Source organism: Lytechinus pictus, chromosome 13 (assembly GCF_037042905.1).
Source record: "Lytechinus pictus isolate F3 Inbred chromosome 13, Lp3.0, whole genome shotgun sequence".
In the NCBI taxonomy this organism is placed as follows: Eukaryota; Metazoa; Echinodermata; class Echinoidea; order Temnopleuroida; family Toxopneustidae; genus Lytechinus; species Lytechinus pictus.
Genome location: NC_087257.1, coordinates 2,909,934 through 2,932,022, shown reverse-complemented (window position 1 = coordinate 2,932,022; position 22,089 = coordinate 2,909,934). Strand labels below are relative to the sequence as shown.

The 22,089-nt window shown below is 37.6% G+C and overlaps 1 protein-coding gene across 3 annotated transcripts in view; it reads left to right on the top strand.

Moving 5' to 3' along the window:
- Positions 1 to 2,389: 2,389 nt before the first annotated feature.
- LOC129274766 (ly6/PLAUR domain-containing protein 6-like) overlaps positions 2,390 to 22,089 on the top strand; it is a 31,735-nt gene continuing 12,035 nt past the window's right edge. The window contains exons 1-3 of one of the 3 annotated variants that reach the window (XM_064108542.1): positions 2,390 to 2,794; positions 9,058 to 9,143; positions 13,736 to 13,928. In XM_064108542.1, the coding sequence (XP_063964612.1) occupies positions 13,802 to 13,928 (127 nt within the window). In that variant the 5' untranslated portion in view covers positions 2,390 to 2,794; positions 9,058 to 9,143; positions 13,736 to 13,801. Of the gene's footprint in view, positions 2,813 to 9,057; positions 9,144 to 13,735; positions 13,929 to 22,089 lie in introns of all 3 variants that reach the window. The other 2 variants (XM_064108541.1, XM_064108543.1) reach the window with 2 other exon arrangements.

The window sequence follows — 22,089 nt, the reverse complement described above, 5'->3', positions numbered from 1 at the left end:
CATGTAGGGGAAGGGGGGAGAAGAAAATGAGTGAAGTGGCATTGGACATTGATCTTTTTGTCCAATTCTTCAATTGGCAAGAAACTGCCATCAATCCTTGTGAGAGATCCCTGGTTTGATCAAACATTGATTGAATCAGAGATTGATCATCAGGTGTGATGGCAGTCTCAAGCTAACAGAAGAATCAAAGCAACTCTCTTTCCCTCCTATTGTGTTCATCAGCAGTGACTGACTACAGTTCAATGTTTGCTTGAGGTAAACTGACTTATATCTTTGCTTGAGACATGAGCAGTGCGTGTCACAAACGCAGTCATGCCTCGCATCAGAACTTGAGGATTACCAAACAGTTTGACTTTCACAGTCAGTGGAGATCATCCTTCGGGGAATAGTATGTGCACAGAGAATTGCACCTTCCTGTTCCAGGGAACCTGGGACTGAATGTATGCATGCTTGGACGTTAGGGAATAGTTTGTTTGTAACAGGTCCATAGTATGCATTCATGAAACGGTATTGTGGCATAATTATTTGTCAAAACTTCTTCTTTCTGCTTTTTGATAATTCTAAAGGCCTGGTCCCACTGGCCTACAGACACAAAACATACTCATAATGGATACAGCGGACAAGCAAAATTTCAGGGTGGCTCCATCTGTTTTCATCCGCTCCAGACAGTCGACAAAATGGGCGAACAATGAAATCACAGTGGACGGATGCTCAATGGATATAGAGCATATGAAACATGTATGTAAATAATACACAATAGATACATAATGTTTTCCCATGGATGGCAAAATTCTTTTCCGTTTTACATCCTCTCTGCATCAGTATTACATTTTAAGTACAGTGGGACCAAGCCTTAACCGATTTTGTAACCTGTTGCTTTAGGACCCAGGGGTTAGGGGCAGGTTCAGTATGGGACTGTGGGCCTCAAAAAAAATTTGAGGGAAGAGAGATTCTCATTTTATGAAATGGATAGCTGGATACCAGGGAAGGGGGGGGGGGGGCACTCAAATTATATTTTGATGGGGGTGTGCTGAAATGGGGGTCTAAGGAACTGACTACAGGGGTAAATATGGGGTCTTGGGAACTAAGAACATACCGGGTGGTGTGGAAAAACAAGGTCTACAGAACAGGATCGCAGTACTACTACATGTATACGGTGCGTGCTAGGTGCTTTGCCCCTGGACGCTAGCCATGCATGGTGCCAATGCTAGCGGCATGGTGCAGCTTACTTTGCGGTGTTCGCGCTGGACAATGTAGGCAGGGCTGGGGAACGGAGATGTTTTGTTACAGGGATCTTGTGAGTGGGGCGGCTTCTGAACGGATCTTTTGTCATTCAGAGTACATGTATCTAGGGAACTGAAAATTAAGTCTGAAAAGGGGGTCTTTAAATCGGCACATCCCTGTACCGCCAACGTACAGGTGAGTTCCCCCCCCCCCCCAGTCTGCATGCAGGCACAGACCCTGATTGAAACTTTGATCAGCAAGTGTGTCTCCACGCAAAGACTAGCACATACAAAACTTGCTGTTTGATACACAAGGCATGAGTAGGCTGCACATTCAGACCCTTAACTCGAGTGAAGGGTTCGCATAGCAGACTACCCCCCCCCCCCCCCCCCCCCCGGGAACCGTTGGTCCATGATGTTGGGTACATGTAAGATGAGAGAGTTGTGTTCTATCCAGCATCCGGTAATCTTCCATCACAATCCTACGGGATGTAATCCAGTATCTCATCTATCTCATCATATTACCTGCTGCAATGCTGAATAATGAAACCAGCGTGTCTGTAGCTCCGCATGCCATTGCTATCATCATTGTCTGTATGCCGGTCTGCACGTAAGGTGCTCTGGCTGCTGGTTGGCTGCCTTTCCAATTTAAAGTAGACGATTTCTGGATGACAGTTCCCAAACAATTCAAACATTATACATGTTCCAGGAGTTGTCAGATTAGTATTCATTTTATTTCAGTCATCATCAATCTTCAATAAACTCCATTGATTTATTTTGTAGACAGGAGTCCTGAGGATTTCTCAAAGATCAGTTCATAGTTATACTTCTACTGGCTGTGCCAAGATTTGTGAATAGTAAACATTGTATTAAATAGAGCAGACAATACCTGTATAGGTTCCTAGCTCAAGTAGTCTATTAAATAAGCCTATATAGTAAACAAACAAAGTAGAGGTCACTTGAAGATATACAGAGCTGCAATGCAGGTGTTTATTAAATGTGGGCAAAGGGGGCCAGACAAGAAAATAAAAGCTCAAGTACTTCAGTTAAAGATCAAAGGAGGATTAGGGGTAATGAATGCTGAATAGAGGGGTAAGGAGAGCCCCTTTGATGGGTTTAGGGGGTTTTGTGGTCATTGTGGGGGTGACAAAGATTGGGAGCAAATCAATAGGAATTATTTACTTCTTGGGACAAAACATGAGGGTTTATTGGTTGAGGAGTGTATTGTGTTTTGGGTGGTTATGTGCTTAGCAGGGTATTTCGTCTTTGATCTTTTGCAAAATGCAGCTCCTGTTTATGTACGTTTTTCTTGGATGGGGTGGATGTGTAGGAGGGGATAGGCCATATGCATGTAAGAAAAGCTTCATTATGTTCTCTGTCATCAGAAGAGAGGTATCACCATAGCACATATTGGCCTACATTTATCAGACCAAGGAGGTGATATCTCCTTGATCAGACAAGATAAAGGTCTTCTACCAGATTGATGCATACAGTTTGACAGCATCCTTCATGTTTTTGTCAAAATATCCTTGGATTACATTGGATTTTTTTCATTTCTTAGAATGCTGCAGGTGAATATATATTTCAAGGTACTCTTAACTATCATTCACCTGTAATCTGTATGTTTTATTCATTACCCTAATTTCTTTGGTTTTGCACTAGACTTAAATTCTCATTTGAGTGTGTTCGAATTAGAAGTTATCATGGTATTGTAAATTTGAAAAGTATAGAGCCTACATATAATATTCAGTTTATGTAGAAGTTGTTCCGCCTCAATCCTGTACAAATTTCACTTTGAGATCGTTATTTTTAGTGCTTGGTATAAAGTGTTCCCACTTTGTAACTGCTGTACTAGTGATTGATAGGCCTACCTTTTTTGCCAAATATTATTTGGCAGTTTTATGACGTGTTCAGGTCATGACAATCATGTCATTAAATATAGTATTTGTATCAGTTTTTTTGGGGGAAATCGCATGCATGCTGTAATATAAAGTGTTTATACATGTATTTCCCCTTTGAAGTGGTCCGTTCTTATTCACAAGTCCATGCGTTTTGAAGGGCATAAAACAAATCACAATGCAGAGCATTTTCAGTCAATGTGAACCCGAACAGTGCATGGTAGAGTTATGTGCACATAATATCTGCCATGAAAGATTTGTTTGACAATGATTCATGTGTCGCCATGTCTGAGCTTGGCTGGATTGAACCATTCAATAGGGAAATGAGACTGTCCAATTACCTCCTGTATAATGGAAGCAAACAAACCCAGTTCTGTCCCCGTTTAATATGATACTCACTTCAAAATAATCAGGCTTTGTAGTTTGTAGGGCTGTCACCCACATTGTGGCCAATTAGCTGGATATGATGATCTCTGAGCATATAGTGACTGCTCTAATCATTAAAGGTCAAGTCCACCCCAGTAAAATGTTGATTTGAATAAATAGAGAAAAATCAAACTAGCATAACGCTGAATATTTCATCAAAATCGGATGTAAAATAAGAAAGTTATAACATTTTAAAATTTCGCTTATTTTTTCACAAAACAGTGATATGCACAACTAGCTGAGTCAGTCGATGATGTCCATCACTCACTATTTCTTTTGTTTTTTATTGTCTGAATTATAAAATATTTCATTTTTTATAGATTTGACAATAAGGACCAACTTGACTGAACCATATAGTATTAAACAATGCTAATTCCACTTGTTCAGGGAGGAATTAATCGTTGACAATGAAGAGAAAATCAGAATATTCCATATTTCATATAATAAAATACAAAAGAAATAGTGAGTGGATGACGTCATAGTCTCCTCATTTGCATACCAGCCAGGATATGCATATAACTGTTTTGTGAAATTAAGCGAAACTTTAAAATGTCGTAACTTTCTTATTTTACATCCGATTTTGATGAAATTTTCAGTGGTATGCTTGTTGGATTTTTCTCTTTTTATTCAAATCAAGTTTTTGTTGGGGTGGACTTGTCCTTTAACAGTCTATTTTCTTTTTCAAATTCCAAAAAGAAATGTGAAAGGGACCTGGGAACGATTTTTTCAGTGGGCGTGCTGAAATCTCTCCTCAGAGGTGGGGGGGGGACAGACACAATTGAGTTTAACATAATTACACATACCACACACACACACATATATATAAATATACATATATATGACAGTCACTTCTTGGCTTTCTTCTTATAAAAGAACATAAATATATAATTAGATAATTCGAGCGCGAAGCGCGAGCTATTTTTTGTGGAAATTTCATGTATTTTGTCCTGAAAATTGAACATTTTGAGCAATGTTTGTGGTCCAAGATGCATATGTAACAAATAATAATTGTGAGCGCGAGCAGATATTTTTTTATATACGCTCTGGCCTGATCGAAAGGGACGTGTTATAAGGACTGTTTTGCAGTTACCCATGAAGACGATACATATATCAACAATCAAATAATGCGAGCGCGAAGTGCGAGCTGAAAAATTTGACATTCCGACCTAAATACTGGACATTCTAAGCACGTTTTTTAATTATGAGCAGGATAGGTATATTTACAATTGATGCGAGCGCGAAGCGCGAGCGGAAACAAAATTGAGATTTCAGACCAAAAAAACGAGAGATTTTAAGTACTTTTCTAATCATGATGAGTATAGGTATAAAACTATACAATTGATGCAAGCGCGTAGCGCGAGCGGAAATAAAAATGAGATTTCAAACCTAAAAACGAGACATCTTATGCACTTTTCTAATCATGAACAGGATAGGTATATAACTATACAATTGATGCGAGCGCAAAGCGCGAGCGGAAACAAAATTGAGATTTCAGACCTGAAAACGGGACATTCCATTCATGTTTTGTAAATCAAGAAAATGATGGGTAATTGGATATATTCTTAAATTAATAATGTGAGCGCGAAGCGCGAGCAGAAATTTTATGATATTCTGATCTGAAACTCCACACTGAATGTAAAATGGTTTGAATAGATAAAGAAAACTCAGACGAACATAAGAATAAAGATTTGATTAAAATCAGACAAGGAATCACAGTTATTGCATTTTAAAGATTAGCATTATTCCCCACTTTTGTATTTTATTATATAAAATTAGGTTTATTCAATATTTTCCTTTCAAGAACCAAAACAGTTGAATTGACAACTGATTTAGTCCATTAGATATTCTTTGCTGCAACTTATTTCATTATAAGGGAGACATATCATTCATTCTGGTATGAAAAAAATGAAACAATTTTGATTCCACAAGGAACAGCTAGGATAGTGGGGATGTGACAGCATCAGCCCACCTATTAAATATTCATGACGACATGCATATCACCATTTTCATAAAAATATTGTTAAACTTTAGAATTAAATAACTTAACTAATCGTTATCAGATTTTGATAAAATTTATTTATTTTGATAAAATGTATTTGATATAAATATTTTCAGCCCGGAGTACCCCCCCCCCCCCAAATCAAGCTGGTGAAGCTGCGTATCTGAATAAAACATGCGTGCGCGTGTTTAGATTTAGACCTATATAGTATCTGGGCATTCTAAATACATTTTTTATGATAAAAATCAATAATGCGAGCGCGAAGCGCGAGCAGAAAACATTTGATATTCCAATCTGAAAGAGGGTGAATTTAAACACTATTTCAAGTAATGTGTCAGAAAATTCTGAAGTGGGGGGGGGGGGTTCTACAAAACGTCGTTCATTTTCATTACATTTCTGTCATTTATCATACCTACCACTAGATTTCCAGGAGGTGCGCTGCCTATATATATGGAAAATAACACACGCAGCACCCCCAAATTTTGGGGTTGCTTCACCCCGAACACCCCCGCTTCCCAGCCCGTAGGGCCATGGGGCAGGGCGAAAAAAAGACTGTGAAATTTGATTTCTATTACTTGTAATTTTTGTATACAATACACGGGCGGTCGGGCGCGCGCTCACTTGATTCGACATAAAACCTGGAAGTTTCAACCACCCCAGTGTGTATCACGTATTGCGCGCGACTACGTCTGTATCGGAGTGGAGTGGCTGCCCCGCTGGAGCTTGATTGAGTCGCGTTATATAGGAGGGATGTTATTGGAATATGTGAAAGACTATATAAATGATTTGCGATTGCCTGATGTGATAATTATGTACATTATAACATATTAAAAAAAATACAGGGGGAACCTAATTTCGTGGGGGTGCTGCCTATGGAAAATAATACACGCAGCACCCCCATGATAATTTTTGGGGGTGCTTCAGCACCCCCAGCACCCCCGCTTCTCAGGTCCCTGGTCTACTTGCCTCTGACTAACAATATATAGTGTTTTCACTGTCAGATGGTCCTCCATACGATGCCTTGTATGAAGTTTACATTGAAATGGATAATAACACGAGACCCTTTTAGGATGGATAAACATTATTTAATTTTAAAAGTAATTTTCAATTCACTATAATAGTTCAGCATTTACATGTACATGTCAATCCAAATATACAAAATTGCCAATTTGGAAGGTGAAGTACTGTATGTGTAGACCTCTACCATTCCCTGTTCTTGTGTTTAGACTTGAATGCAATTCTGTCTGGGCCTAAATATATAGGCCTTGGTAGAAATGTACTTCCTCCTTTAATGACTGGTATGGTAAGCTAGTCATATCAGGGTCATGTCAACCATGAATACATATTCCATTCATATCAATCTAGATACACACCTAACCAAGCATGGCAGGCCTTTCTTATGATCCATTGAACATGGTTTGAATCGTTGGAATAACAAACGCTCCTTGTCAACCAAGCACCCATGATAAAAACGGGAGTGATTTACTCATTGACCCTGCATAGAATTGGTGATCGTCTGCTAATGGATTCTGTAAGCAGAAAGATGGAATACAGCTGATAAATGAATGATAAGGTTTAGAAAATCAATGAAGAATGAATACATATTTTTCGTGTGAAGTAGACAGAACATTTGAAAAATACCATGTATGTACTGGTAAACAATGCATATTAATACCATCATATTATGTACACTATAGTATAACTATCACATTGAACAATTTGCTAAAATTTACAATTATATACATACATGTCTATTTAATAGGCTGAAGCTATTCTGGAAGTGGATATTCAAGGCAAGATGTACACATGGTGGTTCAGTGGTAGAGTGCCTGCCTCATGAGATGGAGGTAGTGGGTTCAATCCCCGGCCAAGTTATACCAAAGACTTTCAAATTTTGGCCCTTCTGCCTTCTTGTCAGGCACTCAGAGGAGGGTAATGATAACATGTTTTGTCCATTGGAAGAACAGTTTACAGCTGAAGTCTGTACATGTAAATTCATGAATAATGTGCAAAAATTATATTAAGGCAGCATATTGTTATGATAAAGTCAAAACCGATTTTTTTTTTCATATAAGTTGCAGTAACAAAAAGAAAAAAATGAATCAAATTCAGTATCTGAAATTGATGCAATTTCCATTTCTAATTCAAAATATGATCAGAATAATGTGTTCTTGAAAACAAGTAAACAGACTGCTTTACCGAGGCTTGTCAGCAATAGCAGTTCATAAAGTCTAGTTGACACATTTTACAGGAAGTTCATTTTCAGTTTATTAATGAAGTAAAAATCTTAACTTTTTTTAAAGAAATCAATGATACCTGTATATTGACAGACCTCATATATGAGAAAACAAGTTCTGGTCAAGCATACCGAAATTGAAAGGTTTTACAAGTTATTTGATCTTTCATCATTGCAAGTCGGAGGTGTCCAATGAGGTCTATTGGTGATGGCAAAAGGAGAAGTGACAATTTGTTTTTTAGTTTGAAAGGTTATACTTGATTTACCAATACTATCAGTTTGTTTTCTGTTTATTCTTCTGTTTTGTTGAGGGACTCAATTTCTATCTATAAAAAAGCCCACCAGTCGTGCAGACATGCTTCCTCACACCTTACAAATTGTCATACTAAATTAGCCAGAAAACGACAACCTTGATGCACAATGACGAACCCTTTTAAGCGACGAAAGAATACCCGGTGATAACAACGATCATAAATTACCCCCGTGGTGCAGAGCCAATAATAAAGGAAGGAGGGGAAATAATTTGGGTTTAAGGGACCGTGAAAGATGCGACAAATGTGACGCTGGGATTCAATAATGGAATACGAGTATGGCCGATTGCGGTTGTAATATCAGGACGGTGTTGTCAATCTGTGACTATTGTTAATGAATGTTATCTTTAGTGCTGTATTGCTGTCTGTTTGGACTTATTGCTGACACACACCTGCGTGCTATTATGAATGCTGTGAAATGATGATTGTTGTTTCGCAAAGTACATGCACACCCTTTTGGGTGTTACATGTATTTTGCTCAGAGGTTGAAATGAAATGATAATTGTTTAAAATAAAGCTATTCTTCCATCAATGCACACAAATATATTTCATCCAAATGTATGAAAATATTTATCTATACAAATTTGTTTTAAAAATTGGAGCAACAATTTATTTGTTGAACTGAATGTATATCCCCGATGTATTAATGTTTACGTTTTGAGTACGCAGAAATATTTGACTGACCCCCCCAATTGCCCCAAAAAATCATTTCAATTATGTTTGTAAAAAAAAATATTCATTTTTACCAAAATGTGTTTTTTTTTATTACAGTTGGTTGCAAGTACCTGTAAAGCTGTACTTCTAATTTCTAATTCAGGCTTTTTCAAAAGTGATATCTCCACTGACGTTCATCAAAACATACAATCTCCCAAATCCCATCGCACATTTGTATTCCTAGTATTTTGTATTTTCATCGTCATATTAATCAATATAATATTATCTTGATGTTGTTTTGTGCATACAGATATTAGTGGATACTTTGAGGTCATGATGTATGTCTCAACGCCATCATAGAGGTACTCCCATTACGCAAAACAACTGGACGATACTGTAAGTATACATTGGGACTTTCATAATAATTGTACCTGTTTAGGTTATGAATAATTTTTGGGATTTCTCAACAAAATTTACTATATGTGTACTTGTATAAGAAATAAATTTTGGTTATGTTGATAAACAAAACAATCGAACTATTCTTTCTTGAATACTCAGGAGGCTACATGTATTACACACTTCAACCATCACCCTATACAAGCAAATATATGCCTGAAAATAGTATTAAAAGAAGTTTGATTACAAATTTGTAGCACCAATACTTTTATTTGAAATATATTATGTCAATGAGATTCGATTCTCACTATTTGTGTAGGTAATTAGTTCTTAATTTATTCACACAAGACAAATTATTAGAGCGATCATTGGTGCTGTACATTGTAACAAAAATTGATCATTGCAATTTCAGTTTGCTCTCGTGTGAAAACTCTCCTGATCCTTGTGTTGCTATGAAATCAATTCTCGCTACCCCAAATAGCGATTTCCCCGAGATCCGGGAAAATCCCTGTAACGCGCATTGCATTATGGGATAGCTTTTCGGTATAACAACTTCCTGTTCAGAAGTCCAATGCACTGTTTTGCCATTCAGATCAACAGTGCCGTCATGCACAACACAACTTTGCTTTCGCTCGGAAAGTTCGTGATCACAACCCTCTCTTTCACGATACAGTTTAACGGCCTTTTCTGCTTAATTAAAGGAGAATGAAACCCTTAAAACCAGCTGAATCCATATCAAAGAGAAAAATCAAAGAAACATATTGTTGAAAGTTTGAGGAAGATTGAATGAATAATAAGAAAGTTATGAGCATTCGAATATTGAGATCACTAGTGCCATGTAGATCCTCCCAACGGCAATGCGACCAAGATCTGTGATATCACACACGTACAACTCCTTCATTACTTTAGTACTTATTTCACTTATATTCTCACTTTTATATAGTCTATCACAAGGTGAGGTGTTCTCTTTATGAGATGACAAGTACAGAGGTTTCACAACATTATATCATTGATGAATCGTTTGTCATATGATTAGAATGAGCAAAAAGAGATGTTTTGGGGTATATTTTCAGTGTCAAAGTGGGAGAATTGTACGTGTGTGACATCACAGATCTTGGTCGCATTGCCAATGGGAGGATCTCCATAGCATTAGTGATCTCGACATTCAAATGCTCATAACTCTTTTATTGCTAGTCCTATTTTACTCAAAGTTTTGTTGATCTTATTCTTTGATTTTTCTGCTTTCACAAAAGCTAACTTGCTCCAAGAGTTTCATTCTCCTTTAAGTCACTAATTCTGCCCGAAGCATTCCATTGCAAGGTATTCCTCTGTCAGTTAAGATTTTTTTAAGTTCCGAAACTGATTTTTTATCCATTTTGTGGTCGACAACAAATTGAACGGAATGAATGCTGTATATATTTAGCGTCTAGTCGAATACGATCGTGATGTCAGGCCGGTCGCTAAATGCAAAATTTTAAGATATTCATTTTTTGTTTAATTTTGTTATAACCCAGGGCTCGACACTAGCGGCGGTCCGACGGTCCCAGACCGGTAAAAATCGCTGTCGGGCCAGTAGATTTTCAGAAATAGGAAGATTTACTGGTCCGACATGACCAGTAAAAAATATCATTTTCGGGCAAGTAATTTTTCCAAAAATAGCAAGATTTAAGGGTCCGACATGACCACTAATAAAATCCACTGTTGGGCCAATAACTTTTCCAGAAATGGTCAAATTCACTGCAAACTATTTCCCCCCGTTAAATTCTGTCATTCACACACAGAATACACACACTAGAGTAGCATACAGTGTCATTTAGCCAGCCACACAACCCACGTGGTAAATTCTCTACTGGCTGCGCGAACGAAGCTTGGCTAAACTCTGGCAGAAATCTCTCACAGAACTGTAAAAATTCACGGTTCATACTCATGAAAGGCTCTTATAAGTCCATATTTCCTAAAAATTGGAGTAACTCTGTCATTTGTAAGCAGTAAAAGGAGAAATTTTCACTTCTGTTTTGGTTCAAACAGATCGGGTTTCGGGTGATATCTTCTGAATACATAATAGCCCCACATATGCATTTATGTGTGTGTTGATACACTTGGTTTCTGACTTTCTTTCGTAGCTATTTTAATTTAGCCAAAAAGAAACTGATAAATTATTTGATGATAGTTTTAGCTTTGTTCCTCTGTTTTCTTCCTATCTTTCTTTTCCATCTTTCTTTGTTTCTTCCCTCTTTTCTTTCAATTTTTTTGTTACTGTCTTTCTTTTTTAATTTCCCTTTTTTCTTTAATTTGTTCTTTCTTTCCTTTTAAAAATATTTTTCTCTATTTCTTTTTTCTCTTTCTTTCTTTCTTTCTTTCTTTCTTTCTTCCTTTCTTTCTTTCTTCCTTTCTTCCTTCCTTCCTTCCTTCCTTCCTTCCTTCCTTCCTTCCTTCCTTCCTTCCTTCCTTCCTTCCTTTCTTTCTTTTTGATATTTTTCTTTCTTTAATTCTTGAGTCCATCCATCCTATATTCATCTCTTCTCTCATTCCTTTCTTTCCTTCTTTTTACCCTTTGCTTTCCTTCATTCTTTGTTACTTTCTTTGTTTCTTTCTTCCTTCCATCCATCATTTATTTACCCTTTCTTGTTGTTTTTTATTTCTTCCTTCTTCCGACCCTTTCTCTCTTTCTTACATTCATTCCTTCCTTTCTTATATATGTCTTGTTCTTTCCTTTTTCCCTTTGTTAAATCTATCCTTTTACCTTTCCTTTCTTTTTTTTGACTGCTTGCTTCCTTTCTCTCCTTTATTATTTCATTCCTTCCTTTTTTTGTCTCTCAGTCTTTCTTTTTTTCTTCCTTTCTTCCTTTCATCTATTCTTTTCTCTTTTCTTTTTTTTTTATATTGCTTGCTTCTTTCCTTCCCTCCCTTTATTTCTTTCCTTCTATCTATCATTTTACCTTTCCTTTATTTCTTCCTTAATTCCTTTCTTCTTTCTTTCAATCCTTCCTTCCTCTCTTTCTTTATTTTGTCCTTCTTTCCATCTCTCCTTTTACCCTTTCTTTTTTATTGCTTCTCCTTTCTTTCCATTACTACTTACTGGATTTGTTCTTTCTTTCTGTATTGCTTGCTTCATTTCTTTCCTTCATTTCTTTTTTTTCTTTTCTTTCTTTCTTTCTTTCTTTCTTTCTTTCTTTCTTTCTTTCTTTATTTTTGTTCCTTCTTTATTCCTTCCTTCCTTTCCTTTAGTTCTTTCTTTTTTTCCTTCCTTCACATTTATCCTTTCTTTACCTTTTCTTTTTTTCTTCCTTCCTTTCTTTTATTCTTTTCTTTCTTTCTTTCTTTCTTCGTTTCTGTCTTGCTTTCTTTTTGTCCTTCATTCCTTCATTTTATTTTGGGGGGGGGGTAACGAAAGGCTAGAAAAATAAACTTGCGCCTTTTTTTAATGTTTTCTTTATCTTTTGGGACCAGTAGGTTTTAGGTTCGGACCAGTAAAAATTTGAAAAACTGGGTATCTACTGGTCCGACATGAATAGGTTGGACCAGTAGAAAAAATGGGTTAGTGTGGAGCCCTGTTATAATAACCAAATAAAAACATGAATAAAAATTATTTTCACGTGAAATATATTTTTCATTTTTATTTATAATTCAAATGGAATCAAAACTGACCAAATTGAATAAAAAGTATTATAATCTGTACATATTACGCTGATTGGCATCGATTTCAGCGTGGTGGACAACTCAGTATCGCGAACCTCGCGCGAGCATGACTCTGAACCGGAAGTGGTGATGACGACCCGACGGAGTGAAAATTATCTCGTCTCGCGCATTATGAGGTTTTTGTTCCTATTTGGGGTAGCGAGAATTGGGCATTGTGCATCTGATTCAGCTCCAAGAATTGTAATCTAATTTAGGATATGCATGTACATGAAGGCCTATTTATTGACAAACTGACTCTTCTTTTAATACTGCAATGGGCTTACATGGACATCTGGGTTCTGTATGAACATCCTTATTTTTCATTAATTGAGTTAAAGTTGGCCCATATGTATATTCAGTTTGATTGCAGGAATATGCAAAGTTAGTACAGAAGGAAATGAAAAGTGTATAATCGACTTGTAAGATAAAGGTGAATGTTCAGATGTCAGAACGTAATTTATTATAAAGTAATTACAGCACATCAGTGGCTAGCTGCTATAGTCTCAAATTATTTTCTTAACTTAAATGCTGAAGGTGAAAAAAAACAATATCGGCACTGTACATTTGGGTTAAAATATATCAGGGCTGATGCATCCTCCCCCCCAACACCCACACTCCGTCAATAATTCTCCATAAAAGTGTAGAAATTACCATCTGAATGTTATTCCCACTTTCAGAACCATTCAGTGGCTTTGACTTTCAGAACCATTCATTTGATCAAGTCACTCTTTTATTCAAATTTGGTAATGAATAAAAAATGGGGAGGGGAGTATTACTAGACAAGCATTTCTTAGTTTCAGCACAACAATTCTGACATCAGTTCTCCTTGGCCTGTGCCCTTGAAATAAAGCATCATTATATTATTTTCAACATGAAAAATCTTTCATTATTTCTCTTATAAAAAACTGCTTCAGACTGCAGATTGTCATCATCTATACAACCAGACATCTTGCCAAGCGAGAGGGTAGAACCTTCCCATCATGCTTCCAGTGATGATCCTGGCAGCGGGTCACCTTCATTGGTTCTCATTGATCATCTTCCTCCTTGGTATCATCGGTCTTCATGGCTTGCCCACCGATCCACCTCTTATCTTCTCATATGATGACAGTAAGTACAATCGGTTACACTTCGTAATTCCGAATGTTCGTAATTCCAAAACACGTAAAATGCCTATACCTCGATGTTCGTTAATCCGAAAACGAAATAAGGTTCGTTGTTCCCAAGGTTCGTTAATCCGAAAACGAAATAAGGTTCGTTGTTCCGAAGGTTCGTTAGTCCGAAAACGAAATTAGGCTCGTTAATCATTAGATTTCGGACTAACGAACCTTCGGAATTATGAACCTCATTTCGTTTTCGAATTAACGAACCTTCGGAATTACGAACCTCATTTCGTTTTCGGACTAACGAACCTTCGGAATTACGAACCGTCGGAAATACGAACCTTCGGAATAATGAACCTTCGGAATATCCGAACCTTCGGAATAACGAAGCTTCGGAATTACGAATGTATGCAAGTACAATCAACGTGATCAATTTGTGAACGGTGGAAATGTTGGCAAGTGGCAAACTCCAAATTCTGAGATGTTGCAGGAAACTAAAGCCAATATTGGGATGGGGTCACTGCAATTGAAGAGTTGACACCATCTGCAAGAAATGCACCCAAAATACGGATCCTAGGGCAGGCCGCAATGAAACTCTTTATGCAGATTTTGTGAAGATGTCCCTGGAGGTGTTCAAGATTTGCACACTCTAAATTGGAAATTTTGTCCATATGTCCCATATTTGCAAATTACATATGTAGTCTAATACATGTAGATACATGTTTTAGGCCATCGGTATTTTTTCTTGTTTTGGCGTGTTTGACACTATTCAAGTTCCGCATCTATCCGTGAAAAACACCCTCTTTTCCATGTTTTTTTTTCTTGTGCAGCTGTAGATGCTGTCCACTGTCCAGTGGCTATGCCTTCCCGACCCCCCCCCCCCCAACCTACACCACGAGTGATTGCCAAAGCTTTCATACGTTTGGCAAACTTTTGCAGCCGAAAATGCATAGATCTGTTAGACTTTGCTATTCATGTCCTTCACAAATTATTTGGGTACCCCATCTAAACTACACTTAGCAGCCTGAAATTGCATATATGCTGAAAGGTTGGCCTTTTTCCTCAGTTAATACAAGATTTATGAATACATTGCAGATTAGTTTAAAAACAGGGGAACACAGTGTGCTTTTAAACATTTTCTTTTCTTACATATATGGGATTCTTGTTTGTGAATCTTAGCCTTTAATAAACATTTGATTTAAAACACAGTATACAGTGGTGGTCCCGGGGGGGGGGGGGGGGGGCCACTTCCATTGACGAGTGGATACCATGCGCGACCATGGGGTCTCGAAAAGCACCCTAAACACGTATTTTCCTTATTCTGAAAATGCACCCCTTAACAAGTATTGGCGTCTGAAACCCTACCCTTAACGAGTATTGGAAACGAAACGATACTCTTGGTAAGTATTCCCCGAAATGAACCCCTAAACAAGTACAGCGATATTTTATTGTTGTGTCATGGGTCCGTCGATCGGTCCTCGGTTTTGCCTTTTATACACCCCATTTGGTTTAGAACGGCCCCACCTTCCTCACCTCGCGCAAATCGGACTCTAAACACGTAGTTTTGGGGCAAAAAGGACATCCTTCATACAACGTTTTAATTTTGTTTTATCATCTCCACAAATTTAACCCTAAACACATATTTTTCCTCGCGAAATAGATACCCTTTTTTCCTTATTTTTGTGTTTTTGACACCCTTATCACGTTACGTACGTAACGTGTCCTATCTTGAAAAAGATATCCTTTTTACGTGTTTTTGGGGTCGCGCATGGTATCCACTCGTCAATGTAAGTGGCCCCCCCCCCCCCCCCTGGGTGGTGGTGCTAAAAAGTTAGTGAACCCCACCAGAAAATGAATGTATTTAAAAGTGTTCAAGTTCTGCCATCTTCAGATATTTAATTGTAAAGTCAGGTGATAAAATATTACATTCAATCAAGTTTGTTTCTCTGGGCTCGCTGGACGTTATACCGGTAGTGTTGTTGTCTGCATTTAACACTCTGCATGGCTAGTGCATTTTCTGGTGGAGCTCACTAACTTTTTAGTACCACTGTATGTATACATCTTCCTTGAATTGTGAATGATATCTTCAGGAAAAAAAATAAAAGACATCAATATCTCTCTTTGATTACAAGCGAACTTGACAAAAATCAGGACTCTTCCTTGAACTTGAGTAGAATTTAAAGCAAACTTGACTGTGGTTGGTCTGTCAATCTGGTAGGAATGTCTAGCCTTTGGCCAGCTGATGGGGATTTATATTCTAGGATTTTGTAACCAGAGTCTAAAGAGCCTACAAGTCATAAATATATGACATCCGATACCCGACTCCATGGATGCTGACCATGAAGATAGCTCGGAAATGAGCGGAGGATTGTCCATCCGAGCTGAGACGAGATATTATAGACCCGTTCACACTTTGTGTATTGAAGGATGGGGGGAGGTGACTTTAAGCTTTTGGCTTGACGAGTACGATAAAAAGATAGATTCCCCATGACTTCACCATGGATGAAGGAACAATTAGAAACCTGCGTTATAGACCAATGATTGATCATGGTTTGATCATGGACCTACTAGAGTAGTAAGTCCATGGTTTGCTGAAGGTGTTTTCTTTCTTTTCTTCCTGCTTGTTGGAACTCTCTATAAGGAGTGAACAAGTGGTCAACGGAGATGTAGTTCGCCTCTCAAAATTACTTTCTCGTTCTTTCGTGAATTTAGAAATTCATACGTAGGAGGCATTCATATACATTGTACGGGTGAGAAAAATCAAATTGGCCGTTTTATTTTTAATGAGTAGCAAAATTTGCACGAGGCATGATTTAATTTTTGCTGCATTTCTCCTTTGTAGTGTTTATAGCATTACGGTGAGGCAATGAGCACATTGCTCCACATTTCACTCATTAATATTAAGTCATTTTAGATCATATTAAAGGTAGATAGTATTTGAAATATGATGTCATTGGGCAATGGTGACATTTATTCCTCTCTCATACCTCAGACAGACTATTGAACCTGTTGTGAATGCATGCATGGAAGTATTTTAGGATTGCTAATGCAGACTTAGCAAAGAGGTAGTCACCCCATTCACACTTCACTCTTGTAATCAGGTTGAACATACATGTACAAGTATGCATCTATCTTAAAAACAGAAATGTCATTAAAAACATTGCATAATCCTGCATGGGTTTCCAAGAGCATGTTAGACATCCAAATGAGAGTGGATACAATATTTTCATTTACAAAGCAACTTGCGCAAGCTAAAACTGAAAGGCAGTACACAAAAATGTTGACTTTTATAAGTATGATTCTCTGATATCTAATTGTGGCAGAGTTTAGAATATTTAGTGATGCCCAAGTTCAAGAATATTATTGTTCGGCAAAATAAATGTTTGTAGTGTGAATGACGTCTTTGAAATCTGATATCTAAGTTGCAAGCTTCTAGCTTTGATGCGTGGTAGGTGTCCATGAATGCCTTTGAGGGACATGAGAAGCATGAACAGGTACTAACTTAGAAGTATATTGAAATCAACTTGGCTTGTATTTAAGAATTTTGGGTCCCGATTTAAACATAATTTCCATCAGCCAATGAAATATAAGGATTTCAATCAGTTTAAACTGGTGGTATTGCAAATTTGTTGCGACAGGTTAATACGGCCCCTGATGTTAACAGAGATCAAACTTACTTTAATAATAATAATATGGACCATATTGCATATTTGCATATTGTATAAAGAGTGAAAAATGGTGTGGCCTTCTCTGTTTTTTTGCGCTTGATTGCAATTTTTTATTTCATGGTTTCTTGGTGTTAAGTGAATCAGCTCCCATCCTTCACTTCGCTATTGATATCTCCCCTTGTCTCTGCAGAATAGATAATCTAAGACTTCAAACTCAATGTTCCGAATAATTTGTTCAGAAACTGGCTGTGAAATTACTGTTCCTACCACCCCCTTCTTTTCCATTTCTCCGCCAAATATATAAAATTGAAAGAAAAAGATTATGTGAGAAAGTTTTGATGTGAGGGACAAAACAGAAGAAAAGAATCAGTAATGTTTTCCTTGTGTTTGTTGGAGGCCTAAATGAGTTTCTATTGCAAAGGAAGTCAAGCAAAATTTATAGTTGTGCGTATGGATTTTTTTTTCTTTTCTAGTGTAAGTAAAGCCACCCCACTCCTACATGTACATGTACATGTATGAAGACCCTGCAGGGGATCAGGTACCCCCTTTTCTTTACGTTATGAAGTATATATAGCCTTTGCATGGTTTATATTAAAGAAAAGCTGAACAAATACATCAGATCTCTCTGGATTACCTCAGCCAGTATACTAAATCTATTCCACTATCATATCTCTCTATATATATTAGAATATCTGTCACCTAATGCATTAATGCTGAGCCTTAAAGCCGATGAGATTCAAGCAACAGCTAGACCAACTGACCGCTTCTCTTTTCTATGATTTACATTAGCCTTTCTCCTGGTGTTCTTTTCCCTGTATAAGGGTCTCTGCTTTGCATCTTCCTTATTTTAAAGTGATATTCCCGGGGGGGGGGGGGGGGAGTCAAATATATTGCTGTACACATGCATGACCAAAAAAATGTGTTTAAAGGTGTGTTTTTCAGTTTTTCAGTTTTGAACACGGGCCACGCATGCACTCATTAAGGGTATCAGAAACACAGAATTTCAAGAAAAAGGGTGGTTTTGAAAGACTGGTCAATGGTCAATCGCGGGGTCAAACGTATTTAGGGTATTTTTTTTCCAAAGCTTTTTTTTTTAAGACTAGCCAAACGTGTTTAGGGTATATGTTTTTCCCCAAGCTTTTTCCCCCGAGGTCATATTCTGGCGACAACTTGTTTAGGGGCCAAATTGTGTAAGTAAAACCCCAGGAAAAACTTGTTTAGGGGGTCATTTTGCACACAGAACACTGAGATAAAACTTGTTTAAGAGGTAGGTCTGTGGAAATAATTTGGTCACGCATGTGTACAGCAATACATTTTACTCCCCCCTGGGGTGATATTAAACACTTGCAATGCATCAGCAGCAATCTGGTTAGGGGTGGGGGATATGGCGGGAAGGTGCGTACATGTTCCCCCTTGAATTTTGTACAAGAAAGTCCATTGAAATACTTATTATTTTTTTCAAATGTGCAGCTGCCAAACACAGGTCCCTTTTCTGTTTTTTTTTTCTTTTTTCCTTTTTTCTCTTGAACTTTAGCTATTCCCTTTTCTCAGCTATCAGTCTCGGCAAAGCTTGAAGATAAATGCCAGTTGTGGTAACGATTTCAAAATGAGTTCGTACAGAATCCAATAAAATGACCACCAAAGTGTCTGTATAAATAAAAAATATGTGCCAAAGGATTCTGGAAGAAATTGTGTAATTGCTGAGAAATTAGCAAATAAGCATGGGATTCGGGTCAAGCGTCGGGCCAACATTCAAAGCAATAATAATACACTGTCCCACGTGCGCTTATCTGTATTGGTGATCTTCAGCGTGAACATTTTTCAGCATAGATTTCAAGATTTCACAAAGTTCAGTTTATGTAACTGTACCAGATCTAGATCCTCGATGATATAATGACAATAAAGCCTGGTTTTACAGACTTTATCGTGAAATCAGTGTTTAGTGCAACTACTTTCATTGTTCACACTTTCAATGTTCACACTGAAGATCACCAACACAGATAAGCGCACGTGGGACAGTGTATTATTTATCTTTAATCAAACTGTATATTGTAGTTATGATTTGTGACGTATACTGCATCTCACAGCCAAGGAGATGCAGTCCATGCATGGAAGAGCAAGATATTTATACAATTTTTTTGTTAGTGGTTGACAAGTGGTTCTACAAAAACGTCTTTCCAAATGCCAGGCATTTTTCTGTGTTTTATGTTTGTCATTTGAAAGACTTTTATTTTCACTTTTGACTATTAAAATGCAACCCTGATTCTGCGGAATTATGATTTGAATGATGATTCGGATCATGATTCTATGGTAAAAAAAGCGGAGCACAAATGCACCCTAGGTAACATTATGACACAGGATTATGAAATGTGATACCCCTTTCATAAACCTATCCTCCAATTAGCCGCCTAATAGTAATGCGGATAATTCAATAAAAATTGCGTTCACAAACTCCGATAATTATCCGCATTATATTTACGAGCGCCCGTCCTGAAAAAGGCGGATAATCGTCATGACAACTGGACACGCCCCCTCCGATGCGGTTGTGTTGGAAAAGGGTGACCTTGTGACCGCACCATGGCAATTATCCGCATTATTTGGAAATACGTTCATAATCTCAAAATCTTGTCCCGATGCTGCTATTATGCGGATAATTGCAGCATCAAAATAATGCGGTTAACTCTGGTCCTCCTCCGATTTTACGACCAAATTATGCTGCTATTAGCCGCATAATTGGGTTTATGAAAGGGGTATGAGAAGAGAATAAAAACCATCTCAAGATCTGTCCTCTCCTACCTTCATTCATCACCTCTGGCTTTCAGTAAACAACAGAGGAATGCCAGGTAGAATTCTCTTGAACTCAATGATGACTGCTTTCAAGATTCATAGATCTATGCATGCATACCTGCACATGTTGATATTTTCATTCATTTGATTTGTATTAAAGCTAAATGAAAGTAGTTGCAGTAAAACACTGATTTCGTGAGAAAATCTGTAAAACTAAGGTTAAGTATTACTATATCATCGTGGATCTAGATCTGGTACATGCAGTTACATAAACTGAATTTTGTGAAATCATAAAATCTAAGCTGAAAAACGATCACACTGAAGATCGCCAACACAGATAGGCACACGTGGGACAGTGTATTATTATTGCTGGAATAAAGACCCGACGGAAGTGCCCAAATCCGCGCTTATTTTGCTTATTTCTCAGCAATTACACAATTTCTTCCAGAATCCTTTGGCACATATTTTTTATTCACACACTTGGGTGGTCATTATATTGGATTCTGTAAAAAGTCATTTTGAGATAATTACCACAACTGGCATTTATCTTTAAAATTGAAAAATTGGAAAGGAGAAATATATGATATATGTAGACAAAATGGCTAGGGTAGTGCCATGCCAGGAAATGAATCCTTGACTTTCAATACAATACAATATATTGTCAGGCACCTTTTACCACTAGACACCTGAAATCTTCTTCTTGCTTTCTCCTAATAAAATTTGGGCTTCACAAATCTGAATTAAGCAAACTTAGACACCGTTCTCATACTTTCTAAAACTGGTTTACTGCAAATCGGTTCAGGAAACCAGTTTGGAAGATCGCTTTGCTAGCGTTCCCATTTGATCACCCAAAAGGGGTATTTAAAACCACTTCACATAAAGCGGTCTTGTTGCTATGGGAACACTCTCAGTGGGGTGACATGTTTTGCGTAAAATTTGAAACTGCAGCGTATATACATGTATCCACATACAGTGTGTGGAGTAGCGCGCTCGAAATGTGCAAACATCGCTTTCCGAAGAACGGTTGTGTCCTCACGCTAAAACCAGGTTAACAAGGCAAAGCAATCTTCAAAACTACATCACGAAATGGTTTTTCTGAACCGGTTTGGAACATCGCTTTCAATACCGCTTCGACCGTTTTCATTACACGTCAAACAAAAACTAGTTTCCAATAAAATAGTTTTAGGACGGTAGTGAGAACGATGTCAAAGTCTGGAATGTCCGAAGTTTGAATTCAAGTTCATAGACAAGAGTCGATATTACCTAATAAAAGGACAACAATTGAGTTTATGAGCAAAATTACTCTTTACATACTTATATGCCCACTCATGTGAACTGAATGTGGTTCGAGCAGGGACTTGTAATTCTGTAATAGTAGCGTAGTAGGGACATGGTAGTAGTAGGATCCATGCTCTTCAGAACTTTGTGAGCTTTGCCCTGCTGCCAAGGAGACCCCAAGATCTTAAGACATCAAGGTCAAGACATTGGCTCTATTTCACACTCTGTTAGACACCAGATGGTGTGATCTAACATGACCGTTATCTGTCATCGCTGGATTTACGAATCTTCCAGGTTAAAATGCAATTTATAGATCCTCCACCTCATCCTCTCATCTCCCTCGCCCAGCTCTGCCAGCTTGTTTGGAATGACCCAACCTCTATCAAAATATCACAAATGTCTGATGGAAATTCCTTCGCCATGCTCAGTCGTCAC